Source organism: Argentina silus (assembly GCF_951799395.1).
Source record: "Argentina silus genome assembly, chromosome: 22".
Taxonomy (NCBI): Eukaryota; Metazoa; Chordata; class Actinopteri; order Argentiniformes; family Argentinidae; genus Argentina; species Argentina silus.
In genome coordinates this window covers 8159114-8173065 of record NC_139676.1, presented here as the reverse complement: position 1 = coordinate 8173065, position 13952 = coordinate 8159114, and the positions used below count along the sequence as shown (strand labels likewise).

The 13952-nt window shown below is 42.3% G+C and overlaps 2 protein-coding genes across 3 annotated transcripts in view; both read left to right on the top strand.

Annotated features, from left to right (window-relative positions):
• LOC310821496 (sodium/potassium/calcium exchanger 3-like) overlaps window positions 1-8110 on the top strand; it is a gene marked incomplete at both ends in the record, with an annotated part of 37360 nt that extends 29250 nt beyond the window's left edge. Inside the window, 11 exons of the mRNA XM_083693571.1 lie at window positions 212-286; window positions 3499-3524; window positions 3632-3685; window positions 3932-4065; window positions 4528-4688; window positions 4941-5214; window positions 5873-6039; window positions 6556-6670; window positions 6927-7039; window positions 7360-7425; window positions 7958-8110. Of these exons, the coding sequence (XP_083549697.1) occupies window positions 212-286; window positions 3499-3524; window positions 3632-3685; window positions 3932-4065; window positions 4528-4688; window positions 4941-5214; window positions 5873-6039; window positions 6556-6670; window positions 6927-7039; window positions 7360-7425; window positions 7958-8110 (1338 nt within the window). The remainder of the gene's footprint in view (window positions 1-211; window positions 287-3498; window positions 3525-3631; window positions 3686-3931; window positions 4066-4527; window positions 4689-4940; window positions 5215-5872; window positions 6040-6555; window positions 6671-6926; window positions 7040-7359; window positions 7426-7957) is intronic.
• Window positions 8111-11034: 2924 nt separating this feature from the next.
• LOC310821883 (ras and Rab interactor 2-like) overlaps window positions 11035-13952 on the top strand; it is a 38189-nt gene continuing 35271 nt past the window's right edge. For both annotated transcript variants that reach the window (XM_083694150.1, XM_083694151.1), the window contains exon 1: window positions 11035-11231. The gene's annotated coding sequence lies outside the window, so the exon portion shown is untranslated. The remainder of the gene's footprint in view (window positions 11232-13952) is intronic.

Here is a 13952-nt window from a genome sequence, read left to right as displayed (position 1 = left end):
CCAAAGACGTGAAGACGTTAGCATTAGCTCCTCAAGCTAATGGCCATGTCCTCGGTTTGAACTCATTCAATCACTTAAAGATGACTACTGTTTCCTCAAGCAACACAAAGTGCTACCATGAGAGTAGTGCTGAATACTACAGTATTGTGTAATATATCATATTAATATTGTAATACCGGTGCACTGTATCTCTCTGTCTGTCTGTCTGCAGGCTGTGAGGCTCTCGCATTGGACACTGCTCAGAGATTCGGCATACTATACACTCTCTATTGTAGCCCTCATTGCAGTAAGTGACCCTCCATACACACACACACACACACACACACACACACACACACACACACACACACACACACACACACACAGACACACACACTCAGACACACACACTCACACACACACACACACACACACACACACACACACACACACACACACAGTGCCACATTACTTATAGTGGCATGTTCGATCTTCAATAGCATGGTGATTGGACCAGGGATGTGTCAATCAAGGGACCCGATCAGTGCTTCCAACAAACACCTGCACAGACTCTTTCCAGCATCGCTTTCTCAACTATCAGCCTAAAATGTGACCTATTTAGGAGCTATTCATTCATACCAATTTTCCCCATTGCAACTTGTTGTTTGCATTATTGCTGTTCTGTATCGGGTGGGGTAATAGGCGTCATTATGTGTCATTACGTTTACCATCAGGCCTGTTGGACAGATGTACCCCGGCTCTGGCCCTTCCTGCTGCCCTGTGTGTGTGTGTGTGTGTGTGTGTGTGTGTGTGTGTGTGTGTGTGTGTGTGTGTGTGTGTGTGTGTGTGTGTGTGTGAGTGTGTGTGCATGCGTGCGTGTGTGCGTGAAACAGAGAGAGAGTTAGAGAGAGTGAGAGAGAGATAAAAAGAGAGAGAGACAGAGGAGAGAGAGGGATTGAGCATCAGCTGGACCAGTGTGCTAATCCTTCCCAGATGCACACACAGATGGGCACAAACATACACACAGACACACACACACACACACACATACACACCACTCATCCAAATTAGCTGAACTGACTTTGACGTACTAGAGAGCACTTTAACATCATAATACTGGGTGCTCACTCACGCGTGCAGTATGACAATCATGTGGTTCAGAGGATCATCTTTGGAGAGTGCATGTTGAGATTTAAACATGATTTAATAACAATAATAATAATAACTTTATTTGTGTAGCACTTTTCAGACAGACTATGCAGCTCAAAGTGCTTTGACAGTTCAGCACAACCATATCACAATAATGAATAGTTCAGCACAACTATATCACAACCATATCACAACCATATCACAATAATGAATAGAACAATGTTAATAATAGGAAAAGACAATAAAATAATCATAAAAGTAAAAAGAGTAAGAAAAAAAGTATTAGTAATTCTATGCCAGGTTAAAAGGATATGTTTTCAGCTGTTGTTTAAAAACGTCTACTGAGTCCACCTCTTTAATACCTTTTGGCAGTGAGTTCCACAATTTTGTCACGTAATGGATGAAGGCAGCTCCCCCAATTTTCTTTTGGGGAACCTTCGGTACGTTTAAAAGACCTGCCTCAGACAATCTGAGGGTTTGTGAGGGGACATAGGACACCAGGGACTCCCGGTGCTAAGCCGTTAATTAAGAGCCTTAAAAACAAGTAAAATAATTTTAAAATCAACTCTGAAAGGCACAGGTAGCCAGTGCAGTGCAGCCAGGACAGGGGTTATATGCTCTCTCTTCCTTGTTTTCATCAAGAGTCTAGCTGCAGAGTACTGAACCAGCTGTAGCTTCTCAATTGTCTTTTTAGGAAGGCCAGTAAAAAGAGCATTACAATAATCAAGTCTGCTTGATATAAAAGCATGAATTAGCCTCTCAGCATCCTGCTGGGTTAAAAACAAACTTACCGTGGCTATATTTCTCAGGTGAAAGAACACTGTCTTGGTCACCTTAGTTATGTGGGGTTCAAAACTCCAAAAGTCCAAAACTACACCGAGGCTTGTCACTTCCAATTTAATCTGATGGGTCAGGTTTCCTATGCTTTTTGAGAATATATCTCTTTTGTTCTTGGGGCCAACCAAGAGAATCTCTGTCCTATCCTCATTTAGTTTCAGAAAGTTATTATTCATCCATTGATTGATTGCAGATAAACAGGTCGTCAGGGAGCAGAAGGCACTCAGATCGTTCGGCTCCGTGGAAATTTACAACTGCGTATCGTCAGCATAGCTATGAAAGCTGACATTGTGTTCTCTGATGATATTACCTAAGGGCTGCATATACAACGAAAAAAGAAGGGGACCAAGACAGCTTCCTTGTGCAACCCCAAAAGAGACGTCATATCTCTCTGACTCGTAGTCTCCAGGACTAATATAGAATTGCCTCTCTGTAGGGTATGTTCGGAACCAGTTTACAACACTGTTGAAAACGTTTTTAATTTTTTTTGTTGAGACAGCAGGTTGACGGTTTACTCTGTGTTATAATTCTGTCGAGTTCTGCATTAGAGATACTATTAAAATTCCTCATAGTTGCCGGCCTGCTACAGGGCAGATCATATGGAATGCTAGTATTTCTGACAATATGAGCTCTAATGGTTGTTATCTTGTCATTAAAAAGTTGTGCAAATTCCTCACATTTTGAGACAGAGGTCAGGCTAAGAATGTCAGAGGTTGGTGCGGGATTTAATAACTGATCGATAGTTAAAAACAGTACTCTGGAATTGTTGCCATTGTCTGCAATGACCTTTGAAAAGTGAGCTTTTCTTTCCGAACGAATAGCCTTGTTATAAGCACTAATGTGCTCCTTAAAAATGCTACGGTTGAATCTCTAATTTAGTTTTTCTCCATATCCGTTCCGCTTTTCTACATACTCTCTCAACATCACGGATAGTGCTATTTATCCATGGTGATATGTTATTGTGTGACCTCTTTTTAATCTTAACTGGAGCAATACTGTTTAATGCCATGACCGCACACTCCACACTTTACAGTACATGTAACTGTACAGCTGGCCTGCTGTACGTCATTCTCAGGAGATTATACTGTTGTTTTGTGGTCCTGCCGCTTGGTTAGCTGATTGTATTGAACCACAGGTTCAGAGGTACAGTAGCCTTGGTCCTTTTTGCCTGGGTTGTGTCATGGAATGGTTATGCCCCCTGCTGGTTAAGAGATGCCATCGAATCAACCAGGGGAGGCTGGTGGAGGTAGAAATTGGAGGACTGGCTCATTGTAATGCATGGAATGGAATAGGGAATGAAATCAAACACATACCATTCCACATTCCATATCATTTACATTCCATGCATTACAATGAGCCCGTCCTCCGATTTCTACCTCCACCAGCCTCCCCTTGTTCTTTTGATGGCATCTCTTAACCAGCAGATTTCTATGTCAACCAATCTCCCATGCTAACAACATGCTGTCATAGATGGTGTTACTGGTGTTTGGTTCCCACCTTCTTGAACATCATTCTCTCTCTCTTTCTTCGCAGTTCATCTATGACGAGAAGGTGTGCTGGTATGTGAATGTTATTAAAAACACATATGAGGTATTGTGCATAGCACAATAGATCATCATTAAGTCTTTCAGATGTTGAGTTGACTCTCCTGGCACTTTCATTCTAGGTGGGAGTCTCTAGTCCTGATCCTGATGTACTTGGTTTACATTCTAATCATGAAGTGAGTATGATGATGATCTGATCTGGTCAAAATTGACCCCTAACTAGCCATGTAATCCAATATCAAGTCAATTAGACATACAGTATTAGACATATTCAGGGTCAAATGTATCATATTACCATTCAGCACAGCAGCAGCCATTGAGCTTTAGCGATCCTTCTGTACACAGCACTCAGAGTTCAATCCTCACTAAGTCAGTACTGTAACTGTTTGTAACTCGTTTTGTGTTTTGCGCGTCGTTTGAAGGTTTAACGGCAGAGCACATCGCTACTTCGATCGGCGGAAGAAGAGCTCGGTGAACCTGGCTAACGGATTGACGGGGAGCACGGACCTGGAGGACAACGTCACCTGTGACGCCACTGCAGTACTACTCAAGAAAGGTACCGCCTCGCCTCACCTCACCGTCAGTTTCCTACATGTGTCAAAATAGACTTTATACGGCACAGAAATTAGTCATTTTGTGTCTGTCTTGTTGCTTAATTCACTCTGTGGTGATAGTGGATAAGATGTGTGTCTGTCTCATAGCTAACTTCCACTGTTAGCTGCTGTTTGTCCTGATGGTGGTTCGGGTGAAACAGCAGCCATTTTGTGTCTGTGTCCGTAGCTAACTTCCACTGTTAACTGCTGTTTGTCCTGATGGTGGTTCGGGTGAAACAGCAGCCATTTTGTGTCTGTGTCCGTAGCTAACTCCCACTGTAAGCTGCTGTCTGTTCTGATGATGATTCAGGTGAAAACAGCAGCCATTTTGTGTCTGTGTCCGTAGCTAACTTCCACTGTAAGCTGCTGTCTGTTCTGATGATGATTCAGGTGAAACAGCAGCCATTTTGTGTCTGTGTCTGTAGCTAACTTCCATTGTAAGCCATCTGTGCTGATGGTGGATGAGCTTCTGTCGGCCTACCCCCACCAGTTGTCCTTCTCTGAGGCCGGTATGAGGATCATGATCACCAGTCACTTCTCTCCCCGAACACGCCTTACCATGGCCTCACGCATGCTCATCAATGAGGTAAGGCTAACACACTCTCTTACACACACTCATGCATGTTCACACACACACACACACACACACACACACACACACACACACACACACGTAAACATGCAAACACACACACACACACACACACACACACACACACACACACACACACACTCACATGCAAAGAGATACACAATTTCGGTCTTATGTAAATTGCATGGGACAATAAAGCTTTGAGTATTTGAACTGAATATTATGATTGTGCTTGTGAATGGACAGAGGCAGAGACTGATCAACACCACTGAAACACGGGTGACAAGGATCACCAACGGGGACTCAGAGTCCGCAGCCAGGGTTCCGGAGAGGCGGGGCCTGGAGAATGGGGGGATGGGCGGGGCAGAGAGGGGGCTCAACGGGAGGTGCGGAGGTCAGAATGTAGAAGCCGGGAACGAGACGGAGAACGAGAACGAGGATAACGAGAACAACGAGAATGACGAGGAAGAGGAGGAGGAAGATGAAAACGAAGGACCTCTGGTTCCTTACAGAATACCAGGTAAGAAGGATATGATATCATTTAAAGGTCCAGTATGTAACATTCCAGCTTTCTAAAAGCTCAATGGTTACAATGACTAAGTTTAATTGGTAGCAGTAAGGGAATGAGATCCCTTAAAATAAATAAAACACTGTTTTGGTCCCACAAAAGTGCTTTCTAAAATGGAGTGTCCAACTCAATGCGCAGTTTATATAAAACATATTGTTATGGCCAGGGGTGTTCTAGGCGAGTGGACTCAACGATTTTCACCTTTCAGTCTCTGGTGGCTGCCTCTTCGAATTGTTTGTGCATGCAGAAACACAACAGCTAATATCCGACACTGCAAGTCCATTTCGTGGGGGTTATATTATTAATAGGGAGGATGTTGTTGTTTGGAACTTTGGAATGAATTTCGCCGAGGTTGCAGATTTCCGACAAACGTACACCTTGCTCCTTCAAGCCTCCATAAAAAGTTTGCTGACATTATTTGTATGACATATTAATTTACATAAACTTGCCATCTCTTTTCCATCTCTTCTTTTTTCTTGATTAACTCCCCCCTTTCCCCCACCTCTCCCTTTCCCCCTCCCCTCTCCCCCTAACCCTATCTCACCCTCTCTCTCCCTTCCATCCACTCTCCCTGCCCTTCCTCCCCCGCTCCCCACCGATACCCCTCCAGCGGGTGTGTGTATGAAGTTTAAATGGCTGTTCTGCTGGCCCCTGTGCCTGCTGCTGTTCTTCACCGTGCCCAACTGTGCCAAGCGGCCTTGGGAGAAGTGGTTCATGGTCTCCTTCTTCATCTCAACCGTCTGGATCGCAGGCTTCTCCTACATCATGGTCTGGATGGTGAGGAGATGTTTTCATTTAACCCTTTATGTATCCATGGTTATAGCTTCAAATACATAGAAATAGCATGGGCATTCCAATGTCGGTTGAGTTGGTTTTTAATAATGGTACCACGTCCAAATGGTACAACTAAAAAGATAGCTGCCAATACACTCATCATGGAATGTTGATTTGAATGGGCACAACTATTGTACTAATTGTATTTATAAGGTCAAATGACTCTTTTTCTACTATAGAGACAGACTTGGTTCCTGCGAAGGATAACAAAGCCTGAACCTAGCGATACCAGCTAGCAGCTATATTCAACTAATGCTACTGCACAGTCGCTAACCATTAGCTAACCTATCCTGGTAGCTAACATTCACTAAAGATAACTTTAATTTGTACCATAACTGGTGTACTGTAGTCTTTGTCTTGTAGGCTGTACGTAGGCTGTAGTTGGGTGATGTTGTTGTCTATCAGAGGGCCGTCGCCATTTTGTCAATAATCTGTATGAGGCGTATGGTTTTCTCTCAGGTGACTGTGATTGGCTATACGCTTGGCATCCCTGATGTCATCATGGGCATCACGTTCCTGGCAGCGGGTACCAGCGTTCCTGACTGCATGGCCAGTCTCATAGTGGCACGGCAAGGTAAGGACATGCACACACACACACACACACACACACACACACACACACACACACACACACACACACACACACACACACCCACCACCCACCCACCCACCCTCCCATACACACACACACACACACACACACACACACACACACACACACACACACACACACACACACCACCCACCCTCCCATACACACACACCAACACACACACACACGCTGATGGATGGATGAACAGTAATAGTGATTTGTTTGCCTCTCTCTCTAGGTCTGGGAGACATGGCCATCTCCAACTCCATCGGCAGTAATGTGTTTGATATCCTGGTGGGACTGGGCCTGCCCTGGGCGCTGCAGACCCTCTGTATCGACTACGGCTCTGTGGTGAGTGTGTCTGAAGCTACCTTCATGTGATTTGCGGCAAGAACGGTATTGCGCCCTGGGCAAGCCATTGTTGTCCAATGGAGGCCACTGCTGCCTTTTCCTAATTAGCTGTTGTCTACGAAGCGGAGGTTTAAAGTAGAGTAAGCAGGGGTCGGAGTTCAACATTATTTAATTGGACTGTGCAGGACATTGCTTCAGGCACTTGATGGCTTAGAGTAGCAGAGGCATATGATGTGGATGCTAAGTCAATGTTTTTCCTCTTTGATTTCTGTGTGTGTGTGTGTGTGTGTGTGTGTGTGTGTGTGTATGTGTGTCCTCAGATCCATCTGAACAGCAAAGGGCTGATCTTCTCCGTGGGACTCCTCCTGGCCTCTGTGTTCCTCACGGTAAGCACAACAAGCCGGCTTAAGTAGCAGAGCTAAATTCTGGACTATCGTCAGCTATGAGCTATGCTCAATCTTACACTGTTAGAAAAAAAGGGTTCTGAAAGGATTATTCAACTGTTCCTGTGCGAGAACCCTTTGAACAACCCTGTTGGGTTTCATGTAGAACTCTCTGCGGAAAGGGTTCTACTTGGATCCCAAAGGGACAGGGTTCTCCCAAAGGGACAGCTGAAGAACCCTTTTGGGTTCTAGATAAACCCTTTGTTAGTTGTTTAGCCTCACCATTAGAAGTTTAGAACAGTACTGGTGCTTGAACACCTGTAACCTTCCTCATATTGGCTGGTTTCCCGGACTCATTAAGCCTTATTCTAGACTAATCTTCAACAGAGATTTTCTATTGAAAGTGTGATTTAGTCCAGGGCTAGGCTTAATCTGTGTCTTGTGTCCAGCCTCAACACTAGTGTTCTCTTTTGTTTCTGTGCTACTCCATTCACTCTCTCCTCCTTTCTTCTCTTCTCCTCCTCTCTTTCTTCAGGTACTGGGGGTCCACCTGAACAAATGGACGCTGGACAAGCGACTGGGCATCCTCTGCCTCATCTCCTACGCCGTCTTCGTCTGCTTCTCCATCCTCATCGAGTTCAACGTCTTCGTCTTCATCAACCTGCCCATGTGTCGCGAGATCCTCTGAACAGCTTCCTCCTCCTCCTCATCCTCCTCTTCGTCCTCACGCTAATCGTTCCCGGAGGACGTTTTCTCCATCTGCTCGCTCGCGACATCCTCGGGAGGATGTTTTATCATCGTCTTGAAAATCTAGGAGTTATATCATTTAATCTTTGGTGCAATACAAGCGAAACGATGGAGAGAGGCGGTGTTAGTCCATTTTTGGCTGGGGAGGAAGTCTGAGGAGTTCGACATTGAAACCAATGATGAGGTCGTTGACCACCTGAGCAGTAGTGGCTGCTGCCTTCTGTGGTGGGAACTGAAGACGTTGGTTTGGATGAACTAAAACTTTATTATCACCGACGTAACCGTTGGTGCATAAGCTGCTAAACTGACTGAAAGAAGATGATTTGCTAAGGGGCGAACCAATAGGATTGTGTTTATTACTTTGTACTGTACATGTTTGGATATCAATATTGATTCTAAGGTGTTTTTAAGTTAAGAGTGAAGGGGACTGGATTTCTGTACATATCTGACATATATATATATATTTGAGGATAAAGTCGACATGGAGACTTTTATCCACAGATCCCTTGGCCTCAACTGGTCAACTTCAGCGTTTTTGCGAAACCACGAGATTCAAAGAGAAGAGGGTGGATAGGTTAGTTTAGTGGAGTGCAGTGACTTGACCTATTAATGATTGATGCAGCCACAATGGCACCTCTCTCAAAGATCAACACCGACACTAGCCTCTAGATAGCATGCAGTGCTAGTCGCGAGTCTATTCCTTATTAAGCTTTGCGCTGTAAGGGGAAGTTTCGGTTCATATATAGTATTTAACAATATTTATGTACAGATACAGTCTTGAGTTTTCCCTCTAAAATATATCCAAAATATATGTGGGATTTATATTTCACCCAAATATATCCCAGTTATAGTAGTAAAGGGATCTCCTTGAAGTTGAAGTCCAGCACTGTCACTTTATTGAGCAGCGATACTATTATGTTCCTGTTGTACAGCATCTAGTCATATGTAACTACTGAATTTAAAGACCCTTTTAGAGTATAACCTCTTGTACAATGATAGAATAGAATAGTTTCTACTCTTTCAGTTTAGTACAACATTGCTACTTCTGTAAGGAAAAAAAAGTATTTTTAGAATAGGTATATGGAAAGTACACTATATCGAGGGAGAGTGTGTGTGTGTGTGTGTGTGTGTGTGTGTGTGTGTGTGTGTGTGTGTGTGTGTGTGTGTGTGTGTGTGTGTGTGTGTGTGTGTGTGTGTGTGTGTGTGTGTGGGTGTAGAATTTTATTTATCTGATTCTCTAGCAGGACAAAGGAAACTACTGTTACTGAGCTGACATAATCATGATTTATTTATGGATTTATTTATTCAGAGATTATGTTAAACCTCTCAGTATCAGGAGTTGTACTAAGTAAAAATTGAATGCTTTGTGTTCATTCTATATATTGAGCTGTACAGTGTACTTAATATAATCAAATTACTGGAAAAATGACTTGATGTTGTTTATATTTAAGAATATAACTTTATCATTTATAAGTTTTATATAGTTCTGATTACAAATATATTGCAGTTATATTTGTATATTGTAAAGAATTGACAGTTTTGCAGTTGTCCACAGCACACTAGGTACTCAACTGGTTTAGCCACCAGGGGGCGTTGGAGTAAGTGTGATTTGGGAGTCGTTGAAATAGATTTGATATCTTCTACTATCACGGTGGCATTTTATAGCAGGCAAACCTTTTCGCACTCGCACAAAATATCTATTCTGTACACAGTGCTTGAACTCTCGTAACATCCCTTGTATTTGAGGCCTCAAAAAACAACAACTTTGACGGCCGTATTTTCCTGCTTGTATTTGAGCCAACAACACAACTTTTGTCAACAGTATTGCCACACTATTTGTATCAGCATGTGTTAAAATGAAACGTGGAGATGTAGTTTTTTAATCTAAGGAGATTCTTACTGAGAATGTCCATGGCATTGGGATAGTTATAGTTTTATGAAGATTGATACCCTTGCTACCAGTTGAAAGCATCAGCTATTGCAACTAATGATGGTTGAGTGTGGTGTATATGTATTTGTACATTTTCAATGTGGAAGCAAGAAGAAGATGACTATAATTCGGCACACATAGTAAAACAGTTAGGTTATTTTTAAGTGGATAGAAGAGGATTTATCTGTTGGTCTGCATGTCTCTTTCTTAAAAAGTCAAATTATTTTGTGTGTACATTTTAAGGAATTTCCTGATCAAAAGGCACTGTTTTGATTATGTTGTACATATCAGAAGAGGGATATAGGCTATTATAAACAAAAATATGTTTTAATAACTTATTAAGATGAGCAGACTTATCTGAAACATACTGTATTTAGAATGTAGGCCTATGCTAATAGTTTTCAACAAACCAATGTCATTTTACGGTCATGTCTTTTGAATTGTTTGTAAATCCTATTTTTTTTCGTGAGGGCCTCTGGGTATTTCGGTCTCTCTCATTCTCTGTGTTTTAGAGGGATTTGGCATATTTTGGTCCCAGGGGTCTTCTTGCAATAAACTGATTTACATACAATGTTGCCTTTGCTTGTCCCCTTTATGTGTCCTCCAGAAAGGTTACAGAATATGTTTAGAAACATCAAAGGAATACATTTCGACAAGGCCTGGTTTTATTTATTATGCCTATGATCTGTGAAAGAGGATTATTGAATATTTGGCACACTGATTTTCAGGAGAACCCCACTGAGACGGTATTTCAACATCTGCAGAAACATCATAGTTGTTGTTGACAGGAATGGTAGAAGACCATACAATTTCTGTTCTGTTTCTGTTCACCATCACCATCATTGCATGAGGACATTCCTGAACAGGTCATGTGACCTAAAAGTTGACGGTCTCCAGTCCAGAGCTTTGAGCTTGAGGAGCTGTGTTTTGTTGCCGGGATTTCGAGCGAAGTTCGCAGAACTGGAGTCGAGAAGAAGAGGAGAAGTTGTTCCAATAATGGAACTTCGCAAGAATACAGTCCTTCGGTATGACGCGAATATACATGAATCAAAAGTGAAAGTTTATAAACGCCTGTAATAAAGCAACCACTTGGACATTGTAATCTTCTGGTCTACAAGAGCAATCGAAACAGGTAAGATGCTTTCACGATCTCGTCTGCAGTGTTATTATACAGTGTTACAATAAACAAAACAAACTAGAATGATTTACTGCTTTAGAGGTCTGGTGGATTGCAACGTGTTGAAATTGTTCAATTCTCTATTACTGTCCATTTATCTGTTAGTCTGTATACCATTTATTTTTTTAATTATGTATTATAAATTAATCTATGGTAAATTGGGATGTTTACCTTTATTAGAATAGTAATGATTTACTACTAAAGAGGAAAACAAGTAAAGGTTTTCTAAATAGTGCAGAAGAAGCCTGTTTATAGTTTGTAGTGTTTTGATAGAGGCATAAAGGCATTGAACATCGATTAAATTGTTTCTAGGCTAATGAAATCATCAGGATGTAGCTCTCAATCTACCTCAGGTGTTCATATTCACAAGGACTTCTCCATGTGTGATGTTGTACAAGTCTGGGCGTGAATAACCTATGATTGGCCTCTTGGATCCTTCAGGACTTTCTTGAAAAAAGTCTAACAGATATAGTAGGATAATTTATATACATTAATTTAAAAATAAATCGTTGCTAGGGAACGTTTTGGTTTTCTAGGCTACTTATTTGCCAGAATAGGACAGTTTCACCTGGACACAGTTAACAGTAGAGCATAATAGCTTCCCATACTTAGTCCAATAGTTTTCCAGTCTGTTTAAGAGTAACACTTCCATGCCATTATCCTGGCAAGGATAAGCATTCCTCCTGCTCAACGTACTGTACTGGTCTGCAGTCCTATTATACCCACTGACTCCTCCACTTAGCTAACCTTAGTGGGCCAAAGATATGCTACTTAGTTGGCCAAGAGACCTGGAAGAATGTCAACAAGAAGCAGAATCCAATCCTTCAATGGAACTGTCAACAATGGGTAATTTGAGAACATGCATAGCTATTATACACAGTACTCCACAGTGGTGTTCAGTGGTGCTGCTTTCAATTCATTACAGCTCTGCTTAGTTTATCTAATCATGTTAAAAGCAAGCACACATGAATACAAATACCTACATGTACTAGGATACAGTCATAGAGGATAAATCAGAATTAATCTGCTCAGTCATGCAGTAGGCCTATTTCCTGCTTCTGTGACTGCTATCAGATTATTATCATCTATTAAAAATTAATTTAATGTTGTAAATATTGACTCAGAGTGTAGTGTAGTGTACCACTCAGTGGAGGCTGGTGGAGATAGAAATTGCACGTGTTTGACACCATTTCTCATTCCTGTCCATATATTACAATGAGCCCGTCCTCTGATTTCTACCTCCACCGGCCTCTGCTGGTACAGTACCAATGTGTACGTCATATCTGTCAATACTACCCTGTTGTGAAGGGATAGAGCTTTCTTTTCCAAAGCTGTTTCCATCCTGCTTTGCACATGGACAACATACCCCCCCCTCCCAAAAAGATAAAAACATGCAAACCTGTCTGGACCTGAACATATGGAAACAGACCATAATCCATTGCAGCTCATGCTCTGTTCAATTGCAACCGGATTGGTCAGGAGCGTTCAGTTACCAGATGTTTGTCAATATTCCATTTTAGGACAGTTTTCCCAGTAAAGCTGCTTTGGAATCTGCTAAAGAGATTAGCTTCACTGGAGGAGACAGATTTCGGCGTCCTGTGGCTAGTTACACTGTTACGAGGATATGAATCAGCAGACAGGAATTTTAACAAACGTTAAAGGTTTGCCAATACTTCATTTCGTTAATGGAATAATATCCCCAATCTGGCCGTTACCATGCTATGTCCTCAGTTTTTTAAAGGACGAGCCAGATTTTGATACCTTCACTGAGGTGTTTTTTTTCTTTCTTCTGATAGTGACTCGATGGAGGATGTTTTAGTTGCCAGGATGTCTGTCTGTGTTTCTACTACTGTATACCTAGACACCGTATGAGAAGGGATAGCTTTCGCCGCCAAAAGGCGTTCCTCTATTTTGGAACACATACAGGAGACTTGTCCCACTTTCCAGAACTGTGGAGTGTTACAGTGTCGTCACCTGTAGGCATGTTAAAGCAACATGTCTGAGGTTGTGTAGGACAGGAGAGGCTGGTGGAGGTAGAAATCGGAGGACAGGCTCATATATCAAACACGTTTGATACCATTCCTCATTCCATTCCATGCGTTACAATTCCATCCCATTCTCTGATTTCTGCCTCCACCAGCCTCCCCTGGTGTAGGCCAACCAACAGCCAATGTCAGCCTGTTCGTCGAACCGCAAAACATACTAGATAAGGTTACTGACCAACATGAGAGTAGCTTTATCCTTTGTGTATTCTTTATTAGGAGCACCGTCAGCTGCTGCCTAAGCGGCCACTGCTCTGCTTGTATGACAGCTTATAGTAGCCTGTTCCTCTGGATGTGGTTTCATGGTCTGACGTCTACACTGTTGGACAGCACATCATTTGTGGTCTGGAAATGTCTGTTTGTTGAAGTGGACTGTGAGAACTACTCCTTTTAGTTAAATGATTACCTATTTTACCAGTGGCGACCAGTATCTGTTCTGTAAACGAGAAGTGTGGCGTAAAATTAACATTACAGCGAAACCAACATGTCTACAGTGTAGAAAATAGGCTTGAGAAGTGAACGTGTGGTAAAGCAAGCCTGATCTTCTTCATATCCGGCCTTTGACGACGAGCTGACCAACCTTGGGGTAGGAACATCCAGTTGCATGATAGACAAAGAATTGTCCTATCCAAGG